Genomic DNA, 21,242 nt, shown 5'->3' with positions numbered 1-21,242 from the left:
GTCCCATACCTTCATTTATTTTCCTTCTCCCCTCCCTCCCTCCCAGTATGGTGCGGGAGCCAGAGCCAGTCGAGCAGCAAGAGGAAACCAGGCCATCTGTGGTAGAGGAGGACGAGGAGGAAGAGGAGGAGGTGGCAGAGGAAGATGAGGAGGAAGAGGAGGAGGAGGATGTGCTGGATAACGACCAGGACGGAGACGGGGAGGAGGATGAAGAGGTGGCGGAGGATGACGAGGAAGAGGAGGAGGAGGATGGAGATGATGGAGATGATGACATTGTTGACACACTCGATGATGACGCAGATGAACCCACCACCAACATTGCCATGACGACCACCACTACCACCACCACCACCACCGAGTCTGTAGAAGAGGTTGTCAGGGGTGAGGAGCATTTCTGATGTGGGTGTGTGTGTCCAGTTTGGGTTCTCATCCTTTTGCAATCTTATGTGGAGGTCAGGTTAGGCACTTAGATTAATGTGGAACAATATTGGTAACATACAAACCATGTTTTTCTCTCCATTTCTTATGCTTTGCTAAACACAATTGATCTTCACGTTCCTTGCCAGTTAATTTTTTTGCTGTCATTTCTCTCATTGTGCTCATTTGTCATGTCAGAGCTTTCATTAGCTACGTCCCATTAGAATCAGAATTGGTTGTTCCAGCTTTGTTTCTTCATTTTAGCGTTAGATTGCTCTCAGATTCGGTTCCAAGTAACATTAATAATGCTTAAACCTCTTCACATTCCCTGCGAGTCTTTTTATCTTTTTATTATTATTATTGTTAGTTTTTAATAACGTGTCCCCAAGTGGAATATTTTATAGTTGGAACGCACAACAAAAAGATGATGCATTATGGTGAGTGAAAGAGACTGTGTGTGTGTGTGTGTGTCCTCCAAGATGTGTGCTGGGCCAACGCAGAGACTGGTCCCTGCCGGGCCATGCTGCCCCGCTGGTACTTTGACCGCCAGGAGGGCCGCTGCGCTCAGTTTATCTACGGCGGCTGCGGAGGCAACAGGAATAACTTTGAATCAGAGGAGTACTGCCTGTCTGTCTGCAGCAGCGTCAGTAAGTCCTGCCGGCAGCAGCTCACCGGACTGAATGCCAGCTGTTTTCCTCTCCGGTTTCTCTAACCCTCACTTTTTACTGGCTGTCTGTCCGAGCTGTCCGCCAGCTGCCAGGTTATTAACAGCCGCTCAGTTTCTTGCTTCTTGGTGCGCTTCTCTCTGAGACCTATCAGCTCCACTCCTGTCTAACCTTTTCTTTTTCACTCACCGTCTCTGTGTGCGCCTGTCAGACAAATAAACATGTTAGCACTAAAAACAATCTTTACCTTTCCCGTAAGGCCACCAACCTGTTTGTCAGTTTGTATTTGGGAGTCCATCTAGTGTGTAAAATAGAAAAAGATAATGTTTTGAATACCATATTTAAGATAAAGCTGAATTTATTGATTATTCATTTGCTTTAGAGGCTGAATAACCATGTACATTGTCATGGTTGAGATAAGATAATCCCTAAGTAATCCCACAGAGGGAAAATTGAGGTGATAGACCAGCACAAGGACAATATTGTTGCCCTATAGTGCATGTACAGTAACAACTGTAAGTCCTATGATTAGAGCCATTTCACGGGCATCATCTTGTACATTTCTTTATGAGCTGTAAAATCACCCAGGTGGGAATTATTTTTGCAACAATCCTCACCTAGCTGCTTATTATCCCTTACATCCCAGATGTGCTTACTTACATTATTCAGTCCTTGAGAAAATAATTTCTGGTTAATTCATTACATTCGCTTAAATCGGATGTGGAATTACCATGAAATTGCTAGCCGTTTTCAAGCTCGCGGTAAAGGAAATGCTCATCATAACATCATTACACACACTCACAGCACACCTGCCTTCTGCGTCACATTGTGATGATTGATTATCAGCAGCCACATGGAAATATGAGGATTTTGCTGTATGGTTTTTCCTTACTGTGTTTGCCCATTAGATTTTCTTGAAGACTATAAAGAGTATTTGGTGCTGGACATGATCATTCAGTCAAAGTGTACTAATTACTTTGGATTTAGTAACTCATTTTTTGCCTTTTTTTTCATTGCCATGAATGTGTGTGTGTGCGTGTGTGTGCGCGCGCACACGCACAGATGGAGGTTGTGTGTTATCGCTGTGTATAGGAAAGCGGTTTACGTGTTGGGCTCTGATGTTGATTTGAGTGTTGTGTAAGGTTCACTGACCTTCCTCGATATGTGCCTGAATCTGTGCGTATGCGTGCATCTCAGTCACGAAGTGCATGATCGGCCCTGCAGGAATATGGGAGTCATCAGGTCTCCCATCTCCCTATATTTTGATCTAATTTTATCCCCGCAGTGTGTGAATCTGTTTGTATGTGTGTGTTTAGGTGTGAGAGTGCATGTGCATGTGTGTTTTGGTACAGGATTTCTGCTCTGCTGAGCATAATGAAGGTGAGAAAGTGCTGCGCTGTCTATTTTTTGCCCTACACCAAGTCACCAACACACACACACACACACACACACACACCATGCTTACATGTGTGGTTAATTAACAGTGATTCACAGTAACATACGATATCCACAGTAAGAATGCAACGTTTCCATGTTTGTTCTTTATGACAGTTTACTCTCACAAAATACTGACTCAGCATTTGTCCAGCTGATAAAACTTTCGCTATTTGAAAAGGTGTGTACTGAGAAAGCTCTGCAGCACTTAGGAAGTGACGCGCTTTACGTTTTGGTCAGCAAGAGCAGAAATGTTCAGTTGATGCTGAACTGCCATCACTTTGCATTATCAGTGACAGCCTCAGTGTCTTACAGCTGTATGGCATTGCATTGTGGGATTTTTTGTGTCTACATGGCTTATGGATAGAGTGTTTTTTTTTTCTTTTTCTTCAAAGGTAATGTAGTGGGTAGAAAACTGAGAATTTCTAATTTTTAAAAAAAATGTCAGTGTATCAGTTATTGAGTCGAGAAACAGTACAGCGGTGGATGATCAACTGAAGAAAATCTGAAAACCTAATAGAATTGTGTAGTGCACTGTAAGTCTCATTCTCACTTGCCTCTAGTATTGTGTAGTTTTATTTTCCTGAGTTTCTCTTCCCTTAAGAAAACTGTCCTTTACTCTGGATAATCTGCTCATTTGATCAGTTATTATTGGAACTTCTCTCCACCAAGGAAATAGTCCCTTTGAAAACTGTTCCCAGTGTGTTCGATAACAATCCAGAGTAACAAGAACACAACTTGTATTGACTTTTTCAAAAACAGAATTTTTCAGTGCTGTGAGCAGCACAAGCTAAAACCCGTTCCCCTCCATTGTGTAGGGCTAGAGGCATTAATCTCCAAGATCTCTAAGCCTGGCTAAATAGAACTGTCTGATAGGCCTAGAGTTAAGTGAGGGGAAAAATGATCTTTTTTTTTTGTAACTTGGGTGAACTGGTCCTTTAAATGATTTCAAAGTTCAAGGTGAACAACATCTCTATGTTGTTTTTGTGTCTCGTGCAGTCATGCGCTCTCATCAGACGTAAGCAATTTCACATGACATGCGCGACCTTCACGCGCGCGCGCACACACACACACACACAGCTAACCACTTTTCATAGCACACTTGCAAAAGATAATCAACTTTCCACGGACTAAATCCAGGTTTCACGCAATTTGGTGATTCATTAATATTTTTCGCTGTGCTGTCTGAGCCCACGGGGTTTATTCCAGCATCAGTTTTTTTTGCACGAGAGCCGCTCTGAATGATGTTATATAAATGAAAGAGGGGTTTTGTCTCTCTCCCACAAAGCACTGAGGGTCATCTGAGGCATTCACTTGTTTGCTTTTGGAGGGTGCTTGCTTCCATCTGCAGCTACTATCTCGTTTTCTTTCTCTGCTGATCTCACACTAACCCTGTTCACCCGTTTTGGACTCTGTGTTTTTGTCTTTGTGTGCTGAGGAAACACAGCCAGTCCCAGATCAGCTGAATCAAAGTGTTTCTATTAAAAATCTGCTTTACTGAAAGCCTTTTCACCTCCCTGCCTCCCTCTTTCCCTTCTCTCCACCTCGACTTCACCCAGTGCCCACAGCCACGCCCAGCTCACCCGACGCCGTGGACCACTACCTGGAGACGCCTGCTGACGAAAACGAACACGCCCACTTCCAGAAGGCCAAAGAGAGCCTGGAGGCTAAACACCGCGAGAGGATGTCCCAGGTACTGAAAGGGCAAGAACAAAAGGCAGTAAATGATGATTAGATGATGATTTTGAACGCTTTTTAATTCAGTGGAGTGAAAACTGATCGTCAGTCACTGCTTAAATGAGTAACGGTAGCTCGCGGGATTTTCTTTGCAGCAAGGAGAGGACAATGATTTTCTCTGAAAAGAAAATGGAGGGAGAGAGAAGTTGTGTCAAGTAAAACGAATAGGTGCGTTTGTTAATCCCTCCCGGGTGAGCTGACTGAGCCACTTCAACTTTAATTGTATTCTTCAATCAACGGGCTCGCTCTCCAGAAGAGCGCCAGATGGTCCGCAGCAGTGCCACAGTCTGCAAAGTTCCAGACAAGAACACTGATAACCTTGCGTGCCCCTAAAAGCCTTGTTTTTCCTCTTTGCCATAGTTTGTGCGCCGCTCCGGACAGCTCGTGTTTGTTTTGCGTGGGTAGCCGCGGGCGCAGCGAATGTTGGATTTCACACAGCTGACTTCACCCTTACAGATCCTGTTAGGTCATGTCTTTGGTAGAGGCCTAGGTTGCATCAAAGAAGCCACCCAGTGAGTCAGACAGGATCAAGCTGAGGAAGGAAGGACAGTCAGCTCTATGAGGAAGATGAAACTGACTAAAAAGGGAACAGAAACTGTTGATTTTCATCATACTGCATTTTAACCCCCCGTGATTTAAAAAGCAGACAAGTGTCACGTCAACATCCTCAATCTGAAAGGATTATTTACGCAAACAGGAAGGATCTGATGCTTACCCCCTGCAGCCCAGATGTTATCGTTTCATGGCCAGTGTAAAATGTCAAATTTTCTTCCACGTAGACGGCCATGAAAAGATCAGCTCCGTGCCTCAAAGAGCGATGAGATGTTTCACTCAAGTGTAAAATCAACCTGCAGTTGAATACACGGGGAGATAAAGCAGACTGACAAGTGGAATTGATGTTTTCTCCTTTCTTTTCTCGTACTTCAGGTGATGAGAGAGTGGGAGGAGGCCGAGAGAGAAGCTAAGAATCTTCCACGCGCCAACAAGAAGGATGTCATCCAGGTGAGGCGTTGCGCTCGGAACAAACGCACACAGAACGCTTTCTGTGTCCTTTCGCCGATCTAACTTGTCTGCGTGTTTGGTGCGCGTGCAGCGTTTCCAGGAGAAGGTGGAAGCTCTGGAACAGGAGGCGGCCAGCGAGCGGCAGCAGCTGGTGGAGACCCACATGGCCAGGGTGGAGGCTCTGCTCAACGACCGGCGCCGCCTGGCTCTGGAGAGCTACCTGACCGCGCTGCAGCAGGACCCACCCAGGGTACGCTACTTATAACTGCTGCAGATGATCCGCAGTGTAGCAATCACTGATTTACAGTGCTTTTTAACAGTTTATTTCCTTCCAGGTCCTAGTGCTGTCTTGTCTCCTTCCACCGTTTTTGTTGTTGCTTTTAAGATTCTCAGCTATTAATCAAAATATTCCTTGTTCTGCTAGTTCATTTGAAGTGGGATATTTTCATCTGTCTCTTAATCTGACCTGCCGCAAATCGTGAATAATTCTGCTATTCCTGTTTTGTTAGTCTTTTGCTTCTGTTTTGTCAACATATAAATAGACTAACCAAACGGAGCCTTTTATATGGCATAAGCTGCGCAAAATCAGATAAATGTGTCAAATTGCAATCTAGAAAACATTGTTTTTTCTCCTCGTTTGATAAATTAACACACACATAACCCTCAGTCCATTATATGTGATTGATAAATATAATAAATATGTGAATTAATCTCATCCTCTGAAAGGCAAAAGAAAATTCGTGATTTGGATCAGCATCATTTCCAAACAGTTCGATTTTCGTTCGCAGCGATATCAGCCTTTCCCCTTTCCTCCGCTCCTAACCACCCGACTTGTCTTCTGTAGCCTCGCCATGTCTTCAGTCTGTTGAAGAAGTACGTGCGCGCCGAGCAGAAGGACAGGCAGCACACCCTCAAACACTTCGAACACGTCCGCATGGTGGATCCCAAGAAGGCAGCGCAGATCAGACCTCAGGTAGCGCCTGGCGCAAAACGTCCAACATCTCATTAAAATATTGTTTTTTATTTGCTTGAAGAATCTGACGCGGTTTTACATGTACGTGTGTGTGCGGTAAAGGTGCTGACCCACCTGCATATCATCGAGGAGCGCATGAACCAGTCCCTGGGACTCCTCTACAAGGTGCCTGGTGTGGCCGACGACATCCAGGACCAAGTTGGTGAGTTTGAGCGTCACATTTATCTGGTGCCAGTTTGTAACAGAAATTTAAAATAATAAAAAAAATTAGAGGCTTTAAGATATACAAGGAATAGTAAAGTAAGTAGAAAAGGGCAAAAGAAGGAAAAAAAATCAGTCTTAGAAAACAACATCTTGTACGTATGAGTTTTCGACGTGTTTCGTGTTGACCCTGGCATGAGCGAGATACGGGGAAAAACACACTGTCCTATTTGTGCGACATGTGCCGGAGAGATTGAATGCTCCAAATTCCCGCCCCTCCAGAAAAATAATTTTTTTTGTTGTTGTTGTTGATAAGGGCATTGGGAGCCATTTGGCCTAATTCTTCTCCTCAGAGTCAAATGAAACTGTTTGCTGGGGAGATAAATCCCCTTCCCCTCCCTTCCACCCTGCCCCTCTATTTGCTAGGTTTCTGGGGGTTTCTGGGTTTATTGGAGTTGTGTGCGTCACGCAGCCATCTGTGTCTCTGTCTCAGAGACTGTCACAGCCTGTGCCACCTCAGCCCGCCTCGCAAAACACACACACACAGATGCAACAGCGTCGTTGAGGCATTGCTAGGTGCCAGGTCTATTAAGAAATGGAGCTAAACAACATTTCTCTGAGGCTGTCTGTCCCTGCTGACATTTGCCTCCACGTAGGATGTTTTCTTTAAGCAGAAATATAAACACATCTGCAACTTTAGAGCTTTAGACATCCTCTTTTCTAATCCTAATTATTAAAAAAATGATGCTCTCCTCATTGGCAATATTTTCATCATGGAGGTGCTGAAATCCTTCATCTTACCTCCTCCTCCTCCTCCTCCTTGTGTCCATCCAGAGCTCCTGCAGAGGGAGCAGGCGGAGATGGCCCAGCAGCTGGCCAACCTGCAGACGGACGTGAGGATGAGCTACGGCAACGACGCTCTGATGCCCGACCAGGAGCTGGGAGACGGCCAGACCGACCTGCTGCCCCAGGAGGACACGTTGGACCTGGGGGGAGTGGGCTTCATCCACCCTGAGAGCTTCAACCAGCCCAACACTGAGAACCAGGGTACTTAATACAGCCACTCTTACAGTTGGTTGTCCTGCAAAGCTGAGAGAAATGCTACCCAGAAAAGCCATAAAAAATCATTTTCTACTTTTCTCTCTCTCTCTCTCTCTCTCCCTCTCTCTCTCTTTAGTTGAGCCAGTGGACTCTCGCCCTAATCTTGACAGAGGTGTTCCCACACGACCAGGTGGGTTTATTGTTCAAAAGTCTATCACAATATTGTCATAGTGTCTGTATGAATTTATAAAATCAGATGGGCCGCCGGGCTGTGCCTTGTTTGCACACGCCTTGTCGTTTTCATGAGAACTTTACGACTGAAGTTACATGTTAACTTAGACAAGGGTAGCTTTGTTAAAGCAGCTTCCAGGCTAACTAACAGTATTTATTCTGGTTTGCTCTCCTCTTAAAGTGCATCATAAGATTGTTTTCAAGTAGAGATTTGAAGTGAGTCGGGCCAGCACTTTTTCCTTTTCTCGGCCTTTGTTTGCACACAGCCAACACCACTTGACCTCCATGCAGCCACAGGGTCTATGTACATATGTGCTATATTGAGTTTATCCCGCTGTTACATCCAGCACTCTGCTGTCTGTTTGGTTTGAGAGGGTCGGGGCGGGGGTGGACTTCACCGAGCAAGTGAGCAGTGTGAGGAAGAGAGAGTGTCACCATCCATAATACATGGTACTTTTTCTTTCCCCTGCCAGTGACTGGAATGAAGATGGAACCTATTCCTGCGATCCGGATCGAGACGGAGGACAGGCAGAGCACTGAATATGAAGTTCACCACCAGAAACTGGTAAGCAAACATGCGCAGGAAGCTCAGTCTCACTCTGACACAAGCTGTGCCTGGCAGACTCATTTCAAATTCACTGATTTTTTTTATATATATATTTATATAACACAGGCACACACACACGAGGATGCTTCTACTGACAGACACAAGCTTGCACTTTGTCCTCCTCTTCTCCACACACACACACAGCCAGGTCCATGCCTCCACTCTGTCCTCCTGGTAAACTTCCAAGGTTGTCACCATGGAGACAGGTGTCCATGGAGACTACCAGGATAATGTCTGCGTCACACTTGTCTGCTCGTCCCCTAAAATCCGCCGTCCTCTGATCACGGTTTCATGCCGTCCATATCGGTAAGCGTTTCCCTGTTCGGCCACAGGTTATTGTACTAAACAGCGAGCGGCTCTGACCCAGTTCTGCATGCGTCCGTTAATCTCATCCAGTATTGTAATACCAGCACAAAAACCATCCGTCCTCAGTCAAATCCAAATCCACGTACCTTATTCCTCTCACCTAAAGGCATTAATCTCTTAATCCCTGCATTTTATTACATATCGCATTTCTTGCGCTCACAATGAGCAGTGGAGAGCGTCACTCCCTTACTCCTTAATTTGATATTCTTCATAACCCCAATCAGCTTTTTTCGGGATTATTCTGGAGCCAGCCCGAGTAAGCTCTCTGCAGGGTTAGCAGCGCTGAGATGTCAAGATGTGTTTCTGTTAAATCATCTACAGGTTAGTGGTGTTTTGAAGTGTGTGCCAGCTGACTAGGTTTCTGTCTCATTATCCCCACAGCGGCGGTAGATATCACGAATTGTCTTCCTCCCTCCACAAGCCACTTGCTTCTATTTATTTTTACTCAGCGGGAAAATTGAGTTCCACAGAGCGGCGTTATCTGCAAGAGAGAGGCCGAAGCCTTCATTTTGCTTTTGGTGAATTCTTTTAATCATTTGTCTCGGCATTGTGTTGGAAGCTGAGTCACGCCGCATCATCGGTAGCTTTCTGTAAATCACCTGATAGCCACAGGAGCAAAGTCTCCACCAGGAAATTATGCCTCAAAAACAAGTCGAAGCCTGCGCTCGCTGTAATGCCCATGTGCTTATACGTGTGGCGTCTTTGTTCCTTGGCAGCGTGGCTGTTATTTTCAAGCCATAATTTGAAACGATGTTGGGTTTTTTTACAAAAACAAAAAAAAAGGAGGAAAAATAACGCAGAGCGTGCACTTGTAAAACAGTTTCGGTAGATGAACGCTGGAATGAAGTAGCGGGTCTTAAGGTCGCCAGTTTTCTCTTCCTCCTCAGCAACAGGCTTCTCTAGAAAGGAGAAGCGACATGTTAAGTGTTTCTAATTAACTGAAACTGTGCTCCTACTCAGCAGCATCACAAGCCGACAATAATTTCTAATCTCATTGTATTAAAATCACCACGCTGGTCGTGATTGGTTGTGCCCATGTGACTGACGTATCACCTGACCACCATCTGTCCTCCACCTCCCGCAGGTCTTCTTCGCAGAGGACGTGGGCTCCAACAAGGGCGCCATCATCGGCCTGATGGTCGGAGGCGTCGTCATAGCAACCGTGATCGTCATCACCTTGGTGATGCTGAGGAAGAAGCAGTACACCTCCATCCACCACGGAGTCATCGAGGTGAGAAACAGCTGACCTGTGTGTTTGTGTGCGCGTGTGTGTTTTTGTACAAGCTGTTCTATACGGCAGCCTGTGTGTGTGTGTGTGTGTGTGTGTGTGTGTGTGTGTGGGTGATGCTGTGTACATGCATGTGTGAGTGCCGTCTGTTTTTCAGTATGTCACGTATCAGATATCAGATGCGTATACAGTATATGTGGATACTACTATGCAAAATATTTTTTAAATCATATCTGCTCACTAATTATAGTTGGATTAAAGCCCGTTAACAATTAATTTCCTGCATTCCTTTTGCTAATTACCTTCACTTATCTTTTCAGTGCTTTCATTAGCTGTTTTAATTAAAAAAGAAAAAAAAAATACGGCAGCTGCAGCAGCGTATTTTGTGGGGGGTTTTTTTCTTTATTTTTGTCAATTACTCCAAAAACAAATCACTTCCAGGAGACATTAAAAAGGTCTTATAATGTGAATCGTCCTTACATTTGAATGTGTATGTGTGACACACCCCCTCCTCCCCCGACTCCCCTCCAGGTGGACGCCGCGGTCACCCCCGAGGAGCGCCACCTGTCTAAGATGCAGCAGAACGGTTACGAGAACCCAACCTACAAGTTCTTTGAGCAGATGCAGAACTGAGCGGAATGTCACGCGTCCACACACACACACACACACACACACACATGAACATCTCCTCCCACGCATCATCCCCTCCCCCCCTTCACCCTACCCCTCCCTACCTGACTAGTCCCACATCTCCAAAAGGCAGTGTGGCTTAGATCATATGCGTGACTGAAATAGTCAGTCACGAGCGTACTGAGCGAGCGACTGTAGCCAGGGTTTTCTTTCCTTTTTGTTTTTTTTTTTTTCCCCTGCCTGGGCGGACACTGTGGCCAAGCCAGTTTGCACCGAGTTTGTTCACTTTATTGGAGCGGGACGCCTTTAAATTAAAGAATGGCGCGTTGTTTAAATGTAGCTCCGTCTGGGCCTGCTGATGTACGGAAAAAAAGGCCCCGCCCAGCGCATCGACAACAAACCCGCCCCATTTGGGGAGGGTATGAAGTCGAGCTCTCTCCATACTGATTCAGGACCAGTGTATAGTGGGAGGGTTTTTTGTTTTTTGTTTTTTTTTTAATGGTTTGAGATGGTTTAAGGTGTAGACAAATCTGACCACTGATCAGTATGACGTTGAGCGCACGCCGACCTGGGCCTCTTTTACAAAAACTGGTTGCACGCAGATGCATCAGAATCACGGATGGGATGTGTTCATATTCATTCGTTTCCATCATATTCTTTCTAATGATTATATCATGAAATATATAATGAAAGCAACATGGTTTTTCTAAATGAAGCCCAGTGTTTCCCCACCAACTGCACCACTACTGCACTCACTCTACAGTCTACACTGGAGTATAAGTGAGCCTCCCCTCCCTCCCCACTTCCTCTTCCATCTCTCCCTCCATCCTCTTTTCTTTGCGCATTCTTTCCGACAGCTGGGCTGTGCTAAGTCGCACGAGGCTCCGAGGATATCTGGAGATGCTGACGATAATGAATACGTTGATGACGACGGTAGTAATTGTGTATTCTGAATGAGCTTTGAGTTTTTATTTTGGAGTTTTCTCTTTGGTTTCCAGTTTTGTTTTTCAAAAAAGAATGAAAACGGAGGAAAACAAAAAAAAAAAAAACAACAAAAAAAAGTCAACCGATGTAAAGTCCTTTTTTTAAATTGCGTGTAATGTTACTGAAGTAATGCTGAAGTCTTAGCTGTTCCTATGTAGTGCATGACAACAGGATTTGGGAAGAAAAAAAAAACAAGAAAAAAAACATCCGAGATCTTATCGCTGCTCTCTCTCTCTCTCTCTCTCTCTCTCTCTCTCTCTCTCTCCTTTCTCACGTATAGATTGTCATTCTAGCAAGATTGTACATTTAGTATCTTCTCGTGATCACGTGACTTCAAAAAAATGAGTAAAAAGTATATATGAATCAAGATGAACGGGCTCTGCTTTGGTATCATGTAAAATACACATTTAAAAGAGATCTGTGATTTTGGAATTTAAGTGTGTTTCTTGTATTTTTTTTTTTTTTTTATCATTATTATTATTATTTTTTAATCAACCATGCTATGTTCCTGGCGCTACAGGAGGGGAGGGGGCTGGCTTCATCTCAGTTTGTATATTATTCTCATTTAAATATATTGAGTTAAAAATTCTTATGCGTAGGGACTCTCAGAAATCACTCCCTTTCTTCCCCCCCCCCCCCCGTTCTTTTTTGTTCAACTCGTGCGTTTTCTTGGAAAAGGGCATGTTGTGGGTGTGAGGAATCGGAATAAGGGATGGGTTAGGATTATCTCTGCCTGTAACGCGTTTTGTCATTTTCAGTCTGGTGTTTTTCGTCCAGTTGTAAGCCAACGCTGTCCGTTTCTTTTGGTTTTGTAATCATCTCGCTGTCTGCTGATAGAACAGGTGGAATGCTGAAAGGAGGAGGAAGGAGGGCGAGGTAGAGAGGAAATGACTTGCAGTTCCAGATGGATAACCAGCCAGGCAGGCAGTCTGTATATATAATGGATGTTCACCCCCTCCCCGCCTCCTTCGCCTTCGCTTCCCCTCAGGCATGCCACTCACCTCTCTGCCATGGACGCACCCTTGACTTCTCAGAGGCAGGGCGCCGTAGCCTCCCTGTAGATGATGAGAGGGAGAAGAGAGAGACGAGAGCCTGCCTGGGGATATGAAGGCAGGGATTAAAACATTATTCTGAGGCAAATTCATCTTCGTACAGTCAGCTCATCATCATCAGCCACCGTCTGACCCAATATTATGGTGAGTGAAGTGTACATATGAAGGCTGCAGTGGGGTGGGTCCTTGGTTTTCAGAGGGTGCTCATGAGAAGCCCAGCAGAGGGCAGTAGAGTAGAAGAGGAAGCGGGATTTTCTTTCAGTCTTTTTCTGTGGATTATATATTGGTTTTGTTTTCCGCTGTAATATTGTGCAGGCCATTTGCATTTACTGGGAAAATGCTTTCTACACTGTATTCCATAATAAAGTTTTGAATGTACATACAGATGCTGTGTTTGTCTTTTTTGTTTTTTGATGATGATGCCGGCACTCCCTCTAGCGGTGGAATTCTTGAATAGCTCAATATAAAGCGCATGAAAGGTGTAACACCAGTATGAATGCACTTGATTGTACTGATCATACTGGTAGAGAGACATTAATGGTTCCCATTGACATGAAAAGGGATTGGACAGAAAGAAAATCCGACTTTGTTGATGTTACTCAGTTATATTCCAACTTAAATTGCATCTCTTGTGAAGTCTTTGTTTCAGCAGCAGACCTGCTTTCCAATCCGGAGGCAGCTGTTCCTGATTTTTGTCGCATCACCCCTCGTGTGCAAACTGCCCGGATGTACAAGTATTAGTAAGTACAAGTATTATACTTACTTTTCTTGTATACTCGTTCAGAAGTGATCTCTCTGTCGTGAAAGCATGCTACATTGAGGTTAATCCCAGAGGAGAGAAATGAAATTGCCTCTGGTGATTATGAGGTTTTTAGAGCACACATGCATGCCATACGGGGCTGTTCATGGGGCATTTAGTCATACATTCTTCACTGACCCTAACAAACAAAGATGTGTTGAAATGAACTTTGTTCACGTATTAATTGGCTCACTTTTGTCAGCTGCAGGGCAGATGAGACGTGATTTGAAGAGTCTTTCCGCTCGCTTTTCCCACTTTCTCTGCTGAAGTTCATCCTCTGGTGAGTGTGACACATACCTGACAAAAGTTTCTTTTTTTGGGAAAGAAAACGACCTAAATGGGGGCTGACAGATGGAAGACAAGAAACCAGCGTGCTCGGTAAGTAAAGTTCGGTCAATAAATAAATAAAAATAAAAGTAGGAGCTTCCCACACTTTAACTCTGCGTCGGTGCATGTGAATGGAGGAAAAGAAGACAGTATTGTTTTGCGTGGCTTTACACGCACAATAAGCTCGCTTCTTTTGTTTACTACATTAAAACCAAATTAAAATAAGTGAACCTTGTGGGCGCCTCATCTGTGCTGATGTGCATCATTCGTTCTTGTGTTTGATTCGTTGTTTGGCCTCTTATCGCCGTTATTACCGCAGTTAATCTCTGGTTTACAAGTAGTAGCAACTAAGGAAGGACGTTAAATGCAATAAATGGCGCTTCTAGAAACATGTTGTACTTGTAGTTTTAAGAGGAGAAGTTGTATATGCTTGTATGTGTGTATACTTGTCGATATCATTAACAGTGCAGTTGCCCGTCACAGCCACAAGAGGGCGCTTCAGATGGAGGCGACCTACAGGTCTGAGCTCCACCTGATGGGGAGCAGAGCGACGACCCGCCTGAAGCGACTCGGAGTCACAGCTTGCGAATCACCGGCAGAGGACTGCGAGTAGACACCGGAAATGCACAGGAAAACGTTTCGGTTTCCACATTTGTTTGCCGAGTGTGTATTTGTGTGTGTGTGAAATGAAATATAAAATGAAATATCTACACTGGACGAGAATTAGCAGGCCTGCGAATGAGCCACAACATTGCGACTGTCAGTGGATTTTGCAAAGTATAGCAAACTGTCTGTAGACAAATGAAAGCTTTATTGGCTGTGAATAAAAGCTGTCAAGCGATGGGAAATAAAACAGAAAAAGCAGTTGTGGAGGAGAACAACACGTTGCATTTCCTGCTTCTTCATGTCACGTCAGTCAGTCGTGTCCTCTTTAATTGCAGTCGCAACCGGATTTTAATTTGCATTTGTCCGGGTTTGTGGTCGACGTGAGAAGAAATGTCAGTCCAAGATCCCAAACTCATGAGGGAAAGCGAGAGGACACAGAGACGGTAGAAGGACTGCATGGAGATTCGATAACAGACAGGCTAAAAGGTCAATAATAATGTCGTCATAACCCTGTCCGTCCTGTCTGTGTGTCCTGTCTCTTACATGTTCCTCCAACATCCAGCAAGCAAACAGGTCTTATTCACAACAGTCTGTGTGTGTGTGAGCGAAAAAACAGAAAGAAGTAAAAGTAAAATAGATGCCGGCACTCCCTCTAGCGGTCGACTTCTGGAATAGCATAAAAGGTGTAACAGCAGTATGAATACACTTGATTGTACTGATGTCAAATCATACTGGCTGACAGAGGACAGACCCTGTAAGAATACTGCGAGTGTTCAGGTTTAAAAAAAGCATAAAGAAACACAAAGCAATTATTTAATTAAAGATAAGGTTGCTCTTTGTTGCAAAAATAATCATGTTTTTGTTTTTTGATGACTTTTAATTGGAGCTGTGAGGAACCAAGCGAAGGTCCAAATGTTGACATGAACTAAAGGTGACAAAGCATTAAAAGGATTCCAGTGTGTCGCACGCACAGCAGCAGCTCAGCGAGACGAGCAGCTGATGGAGCTGCTGTTCCCTTCAAAGTTTTCTTTTCACTAACGTAAACAATAAATATAAGCAGGAGATTCGGCGGTCCATGTTGAGGTATCGCTGCATACCTCAACACGATAAGCTCCTGCCCGGTGACGTTATGAGGGGGCGGAATCAAACTACGTATTGTACAATTACGTATTGTCGCTGCACAGGTGCGTATCCTCCATGTGATTGGCTGCTTGTAACGAGTCACAGGTGTGTGTTAATGAGGCGGGCCAGTATAAAAGCGACAGTCCTTCCCCTGCTTCTTTCTTTGCGCCCTGTCATCTCTTCCGGGTCGGAGGTCGTTTGGCCCGTCAGGTATGTCCGCGTGCTGCTTTGTGTTTTGTTACTGCTCTTAAGGCGTCGTTGTTGTTCTTGTGTTGCAGGGCGACTGCTCGTGTGCGGCTCCGTTTGTTGGCTGAGGTAAGTGTCTTCTTTCTTTACGCTACGGTCGATGCTCTCAGGTGTCTGACGCTATTGTTCCTGCAGGTAAACGCCGGTGGCTGCCAGGAGTCCTGTCCCTTTGTCCGCTCCTGCCTCCTGTTGTGTGAGGGTGTGTGTCCGCTAACAAGGTTTGTATGTGTGCTGTAGCGTGCGCCTCATTATTGTTTTCAGCGTAGTTAACAATAGTAAAAGCGTTACGGCGAGAGGCGGGTGCACCGTGAACCGGTTGCCGGTCAGTCGCAGTGCCGACACACGAAAACGCACACGCTCACTCACACGAAGGGGCCATGCAGAGTAGCGTGCATGTTTCGAGGAGGAAACCCACGCAGGCACAGGGTGAACATGCAGAGTCCACACAGAAGGCCCACACCGGGGTGTGATGAAAGCGATGTAGAAATTGGCCAAACATCACATGTTGGGACATGGAGCCTAAATCAGTATCAGTAGTAGAAGTATACTGGTATCTGTAAATTTAAGTGTCTTTATCTATGTAAGTACATATAAGTATATTAGTCTAAGTATCAGTAATATAAATGTAATGATCTAATGGAGCGTGTGAGTTCAGTGTTAAAGAGGAACGAGGGCTACTTTGACAAACTGGGCTCCCTTTTTGATTCGCCTACCAGGTGACATAGCGACTCCAGTACGCACAGGTGGCTGCAGTATGGACCGGCGCCCCTATAGTGTTTTTCATCTGCTCGTTTTGTTTTTATCTTGTCTTCCCCTTTTGTTTTATTTTATCTTTTTTTTTTCTTTTTTAAATGTCTGATGTTTAATTTCTGACACATTTTTACTTACCACAGCTGTCATGTATGTTACCTGTTCCTAAAAAAAAAAAAACCAAAAAAACATATATAGTAGTCTATGTAAGTGTTATTTATTTTCGTACGTCATCATGTGAATGTGTCGCAGGTAGACTGCTGCTCCACCTCCACTGTCATTGGTCCCAGCTGAGCCTGGTTGTGCAGCGGTGTCACCTGTTTGTCTGCGCGGTAAGTCGAGGTGCCGCTATGGCGGAGTAAGTATTAGTGTACAAGTATCGGCAGTATATTAGTTCATGCATTTATTTATTTATGTATGTTTGTGTTTTTGTATGTCATCATGTGAATGTGTAGCAGGTAGACTGCTGCTCCACCTCCACTGTCGCTGGTTCCACCTGTGCAGCGGTGCCACCTGTTTATAGGGCCGGGCTCTCGTCGGCGGCGTCTTGGTCTGGTTCCGCTATGGCGGAGTAAGTATATTGGTGTGCAAGTATCAGCAGTGTATGAGTGCATGTATTTATATTGATGTGTTTTTGTATGTCAGCATGTGAATGTGTAGCAGGTAGAGTGCTGTTCCACCTCTGCAGCGGTGTGGTAAGTGAAGGTGCTGCTATGGCAGAGTGAGTATGTTGGTGTAGTATTTGCAAAGTATTTATGTATGAATGTGGCAGGCAGAGTGCTACCTGTTTATGGCTGCTTAGCTTAGCTGTTTCTGTATGTTTTTGGTTTTAGAATAGGTTTTCTGTTTCATCAGCCTGAGTGTTGTGGTATACTAATGTGGTTTATTCCTTTTCCAGGGCAGGAGCTGAGAGGCAGTTGCTCCTGGTGGTGTTTCCCGTCTCACTCGCCATAACTTGGTGTGGCATGTGGTGCTTTGGTTTGTAGTGTTTTGTTTTTTTTTTTGCCCAGAGTTGTGTCCTTGCCCTGCCTTTGTCTGTTTCCAGTCTCAGTTTATTTTGTCCCTCTGTATTGTAAGACATTTGTAATAAATGAATATAAGCTAAATGTGTGTGACCTCATTGTAACAAAGGTACAGCTCAAAGTTAACTAACTACAGCTTTCCCTCCTTGGCCACAAATGCATTGCTGTATGCTCCTGTTAGTCCTTAAGCAAGAGCTGAGACACAAAGACTGACAACATTGTTTCAACAGTGCTTTATTGAAAGGTCAGTCTTCCAAAACTGGTTGAAGTACAATAATCTGTAAAAAAACTAAATATTTTCACCAAGTACTTTAAATATTTCACCAAGTATTTACTCTAAATTTTTCAACAAGTACTTTAAATATTTCACCAAGTATTTACTCTAAATTTTTCAACAAGTACTTACTCTAAATTTTTCAACAAGTACTTTAAATATTTCACCAAGTATTTACTCTAAATTTTTCAACAAGTACTTTAAATATTTCACCAAGTATTTACTCTAAATTTTTCACCAAGTACTTTAAATATTTCACCAAGTATTTACTCTAAATTTTTCAACAAGTACTTTAAATATTTCACCAAGTATTTACTCTAAATTTTTCAACAAGTACTTTAAATATTTCACCAAGTATTTACTCTAAATTTTTCAACAAGTACTTACTCTAAATTTTTCAACAAGTACTTTAAATATTTCACCAAGTATTTACTCTAAATTTTTCAACAAGTACTTACTCTAAATTTTTCAACAAGTACTTTAAATATTTCACCAAGTATTTACTCTAAATTTTTCAACAAGTACTTACTCTAAATTTTTCAACAAGTACTTTAAATATTTCACCAAGTATTTACTCTAAATTTTTCAACAAGTACTTTAAATATTTCACCAAGTATTTACTCTAAATTTTTCAACAAGTACTTACTCTAAATTTTTCAACAAGTACTTTAAATATTTCACCAAGTATTTACTCTAAATTTTTCAACAAGTACTTTAAATATTTCCTCTAAATTTTTCAACAAGTACTTTAAATATTTCACCAAGTATTTACTCTAAATTTTTCAACAAGTACTTACTCTAAATTTTTCAACAAGTACTTTAAATATTTCACCAAGTATTTACTCTAAATTTTTCAACAAGTACTTTAAATATTTCCTCTAAATTTTTCAACAAGTACTTTAAATATTTCACCAAGTATTTACTCTAAATTTTTCAACAAGTACTTTAAATATTTCACCAAGTATTTACTCTAAATTTTTCAACAAGTACTTTAAATATTTCCTCTAAATTTTTCAACAAGTACTTTAAATATTTCACCAAGTATTTACTCTAAATTTTTCAACAAGTACTTTAAATATTTCACCAAGTATTTACTCTAAATTTTTCAACAAGTACTTACTCTAAATTTTTCAACAAGTACTTTAAATATTTCACCAAGTATTTACTCTAAATTTTTCAACAAGTACTTTAAATATTTCACCAAGTATTTACTCTAAATTTTTCAACAAGTACTTACTCTAAATTTTTCAACAAGTACTTTAAATATTTCACCAAGTATTTACTCTAAATTTTTCAACAAGTACTTTAAATATTTCACCAAGTATTTACTCTAAATTTTTCAACAAGTACTTACTCTAAATTTTTCAACAAGTACTTTAAATATTTCACCAAGTATTTACTCTAAATTTTTCAACAAGTACTTTAAATATTTCACCAAGTATTTACTCTAAATTTTTCAACAAGTACTTACTCTAAATTTTTCAACAAGTACTTTAAATATTTCACCAAGTATTTACTCTAAATTTTTCAACAAGTACTTACTCTAAATTTTTCACCAAGTACTTTAAATATTTCACCAAGTATTTACTCTAAATTTTTCAACAAGTACTTTAAATATTTCACCAAGTATTTACTCTAAATTTTTCAACAAGTACTTACTCTAAATTTTTCAACAAGTACTTTAAATATTTCACCAAGTATTTACTCTAAATTTTTCAACAAGTACTCTAAATATTTCACCAAGTATTTACTCTAAATTTTTCAACAACCACTTACTCTAAATTTTTCACCAAGTACTTTAAATATTTCAACAAGTATTTACTCTAAATTTTTCAACAAGTACTTTAAATATTTCCTCTAAATTTTTCAACAAGTACTTTAAATATTTACTCTAAATATTTCACCAAGTATTTACTCTAAATTTTTCAACAAGTACTTACTCTAAATTTTTCACCAAGTACTTTAAATATTTCACCAAGTATTTACTCTAAATTTTTCAACAAGTACTTACTCTAAATTTTTCAACAAGTACTTTAAATATTTCACCAAGTATTTACTCTAAATTTTTCAACAAGTACTTTAAATATTTCACCAAGTATTTACTCTAAATTTTTCAACAAGTACTTTAAATATTTCACCAAGTATTTACTCTAAATTTTTCAACAAGTACTTACTCTAAATTTTTCACCAAGTACTTTAAATATTTCACCAAGTATTTACTCTAAATTTTTCAACAAGTACTTTAAATATTTCACCAAGTATTTACTCTAAATTTTTCAACAAGTACTTTAAATATTTCACCAAGTATTTACTCTAAATTTTTCAACAAGTACTTACTCTAAATTTTTCAACAAGTACTTTAAATATTTCACCAAGTATTTACTCTAAATTTTTCAACAAGTACTTACTCTAAATTTTTCACCAAGTACTTTAAATATTTCACCAAGTATTTACTCTAAATTTTTCAACAAGTACTTTAAATATTTCACCAAGTATTTACTCTAAATTTTTCAACAAGTACTTTAAATATTTCACCAAGTATTTACTCTAAATTTTTCAACAAGTACTTTAAATATTTCACCAAGTATTTACTCTAAATTTTTCAACAAGTACTTACTCTAAATTTTTCAACAAGTACTTTAAATATTTCACCAAGTATTTACTCTAAATTTTTCAACAAGTACTTTAAATATTTCACCAAGTATTTACTCTAAATTTTTCAACAAGTACTTTAAATATTTCACCAAGTATTTACTCTAAATTTTTCAACAAGTACTTACTCTAAATTTTTCAACAAGTACTTTAAATATTTCACCAAGTATTTACTCTAAATTTTTCAACAAGTACTTTAAATATTTCACCAAGTATTTACTCTAAATTTTTCAACAAGTACTTTAAATATTTCACCAAGTATTTACTCTAAATTTTTCACTAAGTATTTACTCTAAATTTTTCACTAAGTATTTACTCTAAATTTTTCACTAAGTACTTACTCTAAATTTTAAAATTTTTTCACCAAGTACTTACTAATTTTTTCACTAAGTACTTACCCTAAATTTTTCGCTAAGTACTTACTTTAAATTCTAAAAATATTTCACTAAGTCCTTACTTTACTTTGGGGAAAAAAAAAATAATTGCTAAGTACTTACTTTAAATACACATTCCAGACAGACATATGTACAGTGGATGTGTCCGAGGTTCCTCCGACTGCAACTGTCCAACCTCACAGTTTCAAGGCAGCATATTATTTCAAATGAACAATGGGTCCAACACAAAGTACAATCTCAAGACATGGATGAAGTTCTGCTGTCCTCACTTTTGCTCCTTAAATTCTGCACTCACCTGAAAGAAAGAAATAAATCATTTCATCATTGTTGTGACACTTCTGAGAACATCCACATTAACTCCATTTCATCTAAAACACTAACAATCGCAAGTATGTTGGCTGTGAATGATACCTACCCTTCGGAGACAGAAATCAGCTCCTTCTTCATGTAGCCCGTCCCCTCGGCATTCCCCCATTGACTC

At 41.3% G+C, this 21,242-nt stretch overlaps 1 protein-coding gene and 3 long non-coding RNA genes across 6 annotated transcripts in view; all 4 read left to right on the top strand.

Annotated features, from left to right (window-relative positions):
* Window positions 1-12,952, top strand: part of appa (amyloid beta (A4) precursor protein a) — a 32,190-nt gene extending 19,238 nt beyond the window's left edge. The window contains exons 6-17 of one of the 2 annotated variants that reach the window (XM_046382335.1): window positions 47-381; window positions 897-1,064; window positions 4,076-4,209; window positions 5,181-5,255; window positions 5,347-5,505; window positions 6,100-6,228; window positions 6,331-6,430; window positions 7,264-7,476; window positions 7,607-7,660; window positions 8,175-8,266; window positions 9,759-9,905; window positions 10,434-12,952. In XM_046382335.1, coding sequence (XP_046238291.1) covers window positions 47-381; window positions 897-1,064; window positions 4,076-4,209; window positions 5,181-5,255; window positions 5,347-5,505; window positions 6,100-6,228; window positions 6,331-6,430; window positions 7,264-7,476; window positions 7,607-7,660; window positions 8,175-8,266; window positions 9,759-9,905; window positions 10,434-10,535 — 1,708 coding nt within the window. In that variant the 3' untranslated portion in view covers window positions 10,536-12,952. The remainder of the gene's footprint in view (window positions 1-46; window positions 382-896; window positions 1,065-4,075; window positions 4,210-5,180; window positions 5,256-5,346; window positions 5,506-6,099; window positions 6,229-6,330; window positions 6,431-7,263; window positions 7,477-7,606; window positions 7,661-8,174; window positions 8,267-9,758; window positions 9,906-10,433) is intronic. The other variant, XM_046382336.1, reaches the window with a different exon arrangement.
* Window positions 12,953-13,088: 136 nt separating this feature from the next.
* LOC124055512 lies at window positions 13,089-14,657 on the top strand. Its single transcript, XR_006842685.1, has 3 exons — window positions 13,089-13,308; window positions 13,693-13,745; window positions 14,165-14,657. It is a non-coding gene; the product is annotated as an uncharacterized LOC124055512 (long non-coding RNA).
* Window positions 14,658-15,572: 915 nt separating this feature from the next.
* Window positions 15,573-16,750, top strand: LOC124055494. 2 transcript variants are annotated; one of them, XR_006842647.1, is made up of 3 exons: window positions 15,573-15,737; window positions 15,804-15,886; window positions 16,671-16,750. It is a non-coding gene; the product is annotated as an uncharacterized LOC124055494 (long non-coding RNA). The 2 variants fall into 2 exon arrangements; XR_006842648.1 differs by having other exon boundaries at window positions 16,675-16,693.
* Window positions 16,751-16,755: 5 nt separating this feature from the next.
* LOC124055501 lies at window positions 16,756-17,524 on the top strand. The gene is made up of 2 exons (XR_006842670.1): window positions 16,756-16,989; window positions 17,317-17,524. It is a non-coding gene; the product is annotated as an uncharacterized LOC124055501 (long non-coding RNA).
* Window positions 17,525-21,242: the final 3,718 nt, after the last annotated feature.

Source organism: Scatophagus argus, chromosome 24 (assembly GCF_020382885.2).
Source record: "Scatophagus argus isolate fScaArg1 chromosome 24, fScaArg1.pri, whole genome shotgun sequence".
NCBI lineage: Eukaryota > Metazoa > Chordata > Actinopteri > Scatophagidae > Scatophagus > Scatophagus argus.
The sequence above is the reverse complement of the archived record's forward strand: the minus strand, read 5'-3'. Positions and strand labels throughout refer to the sequence as shown.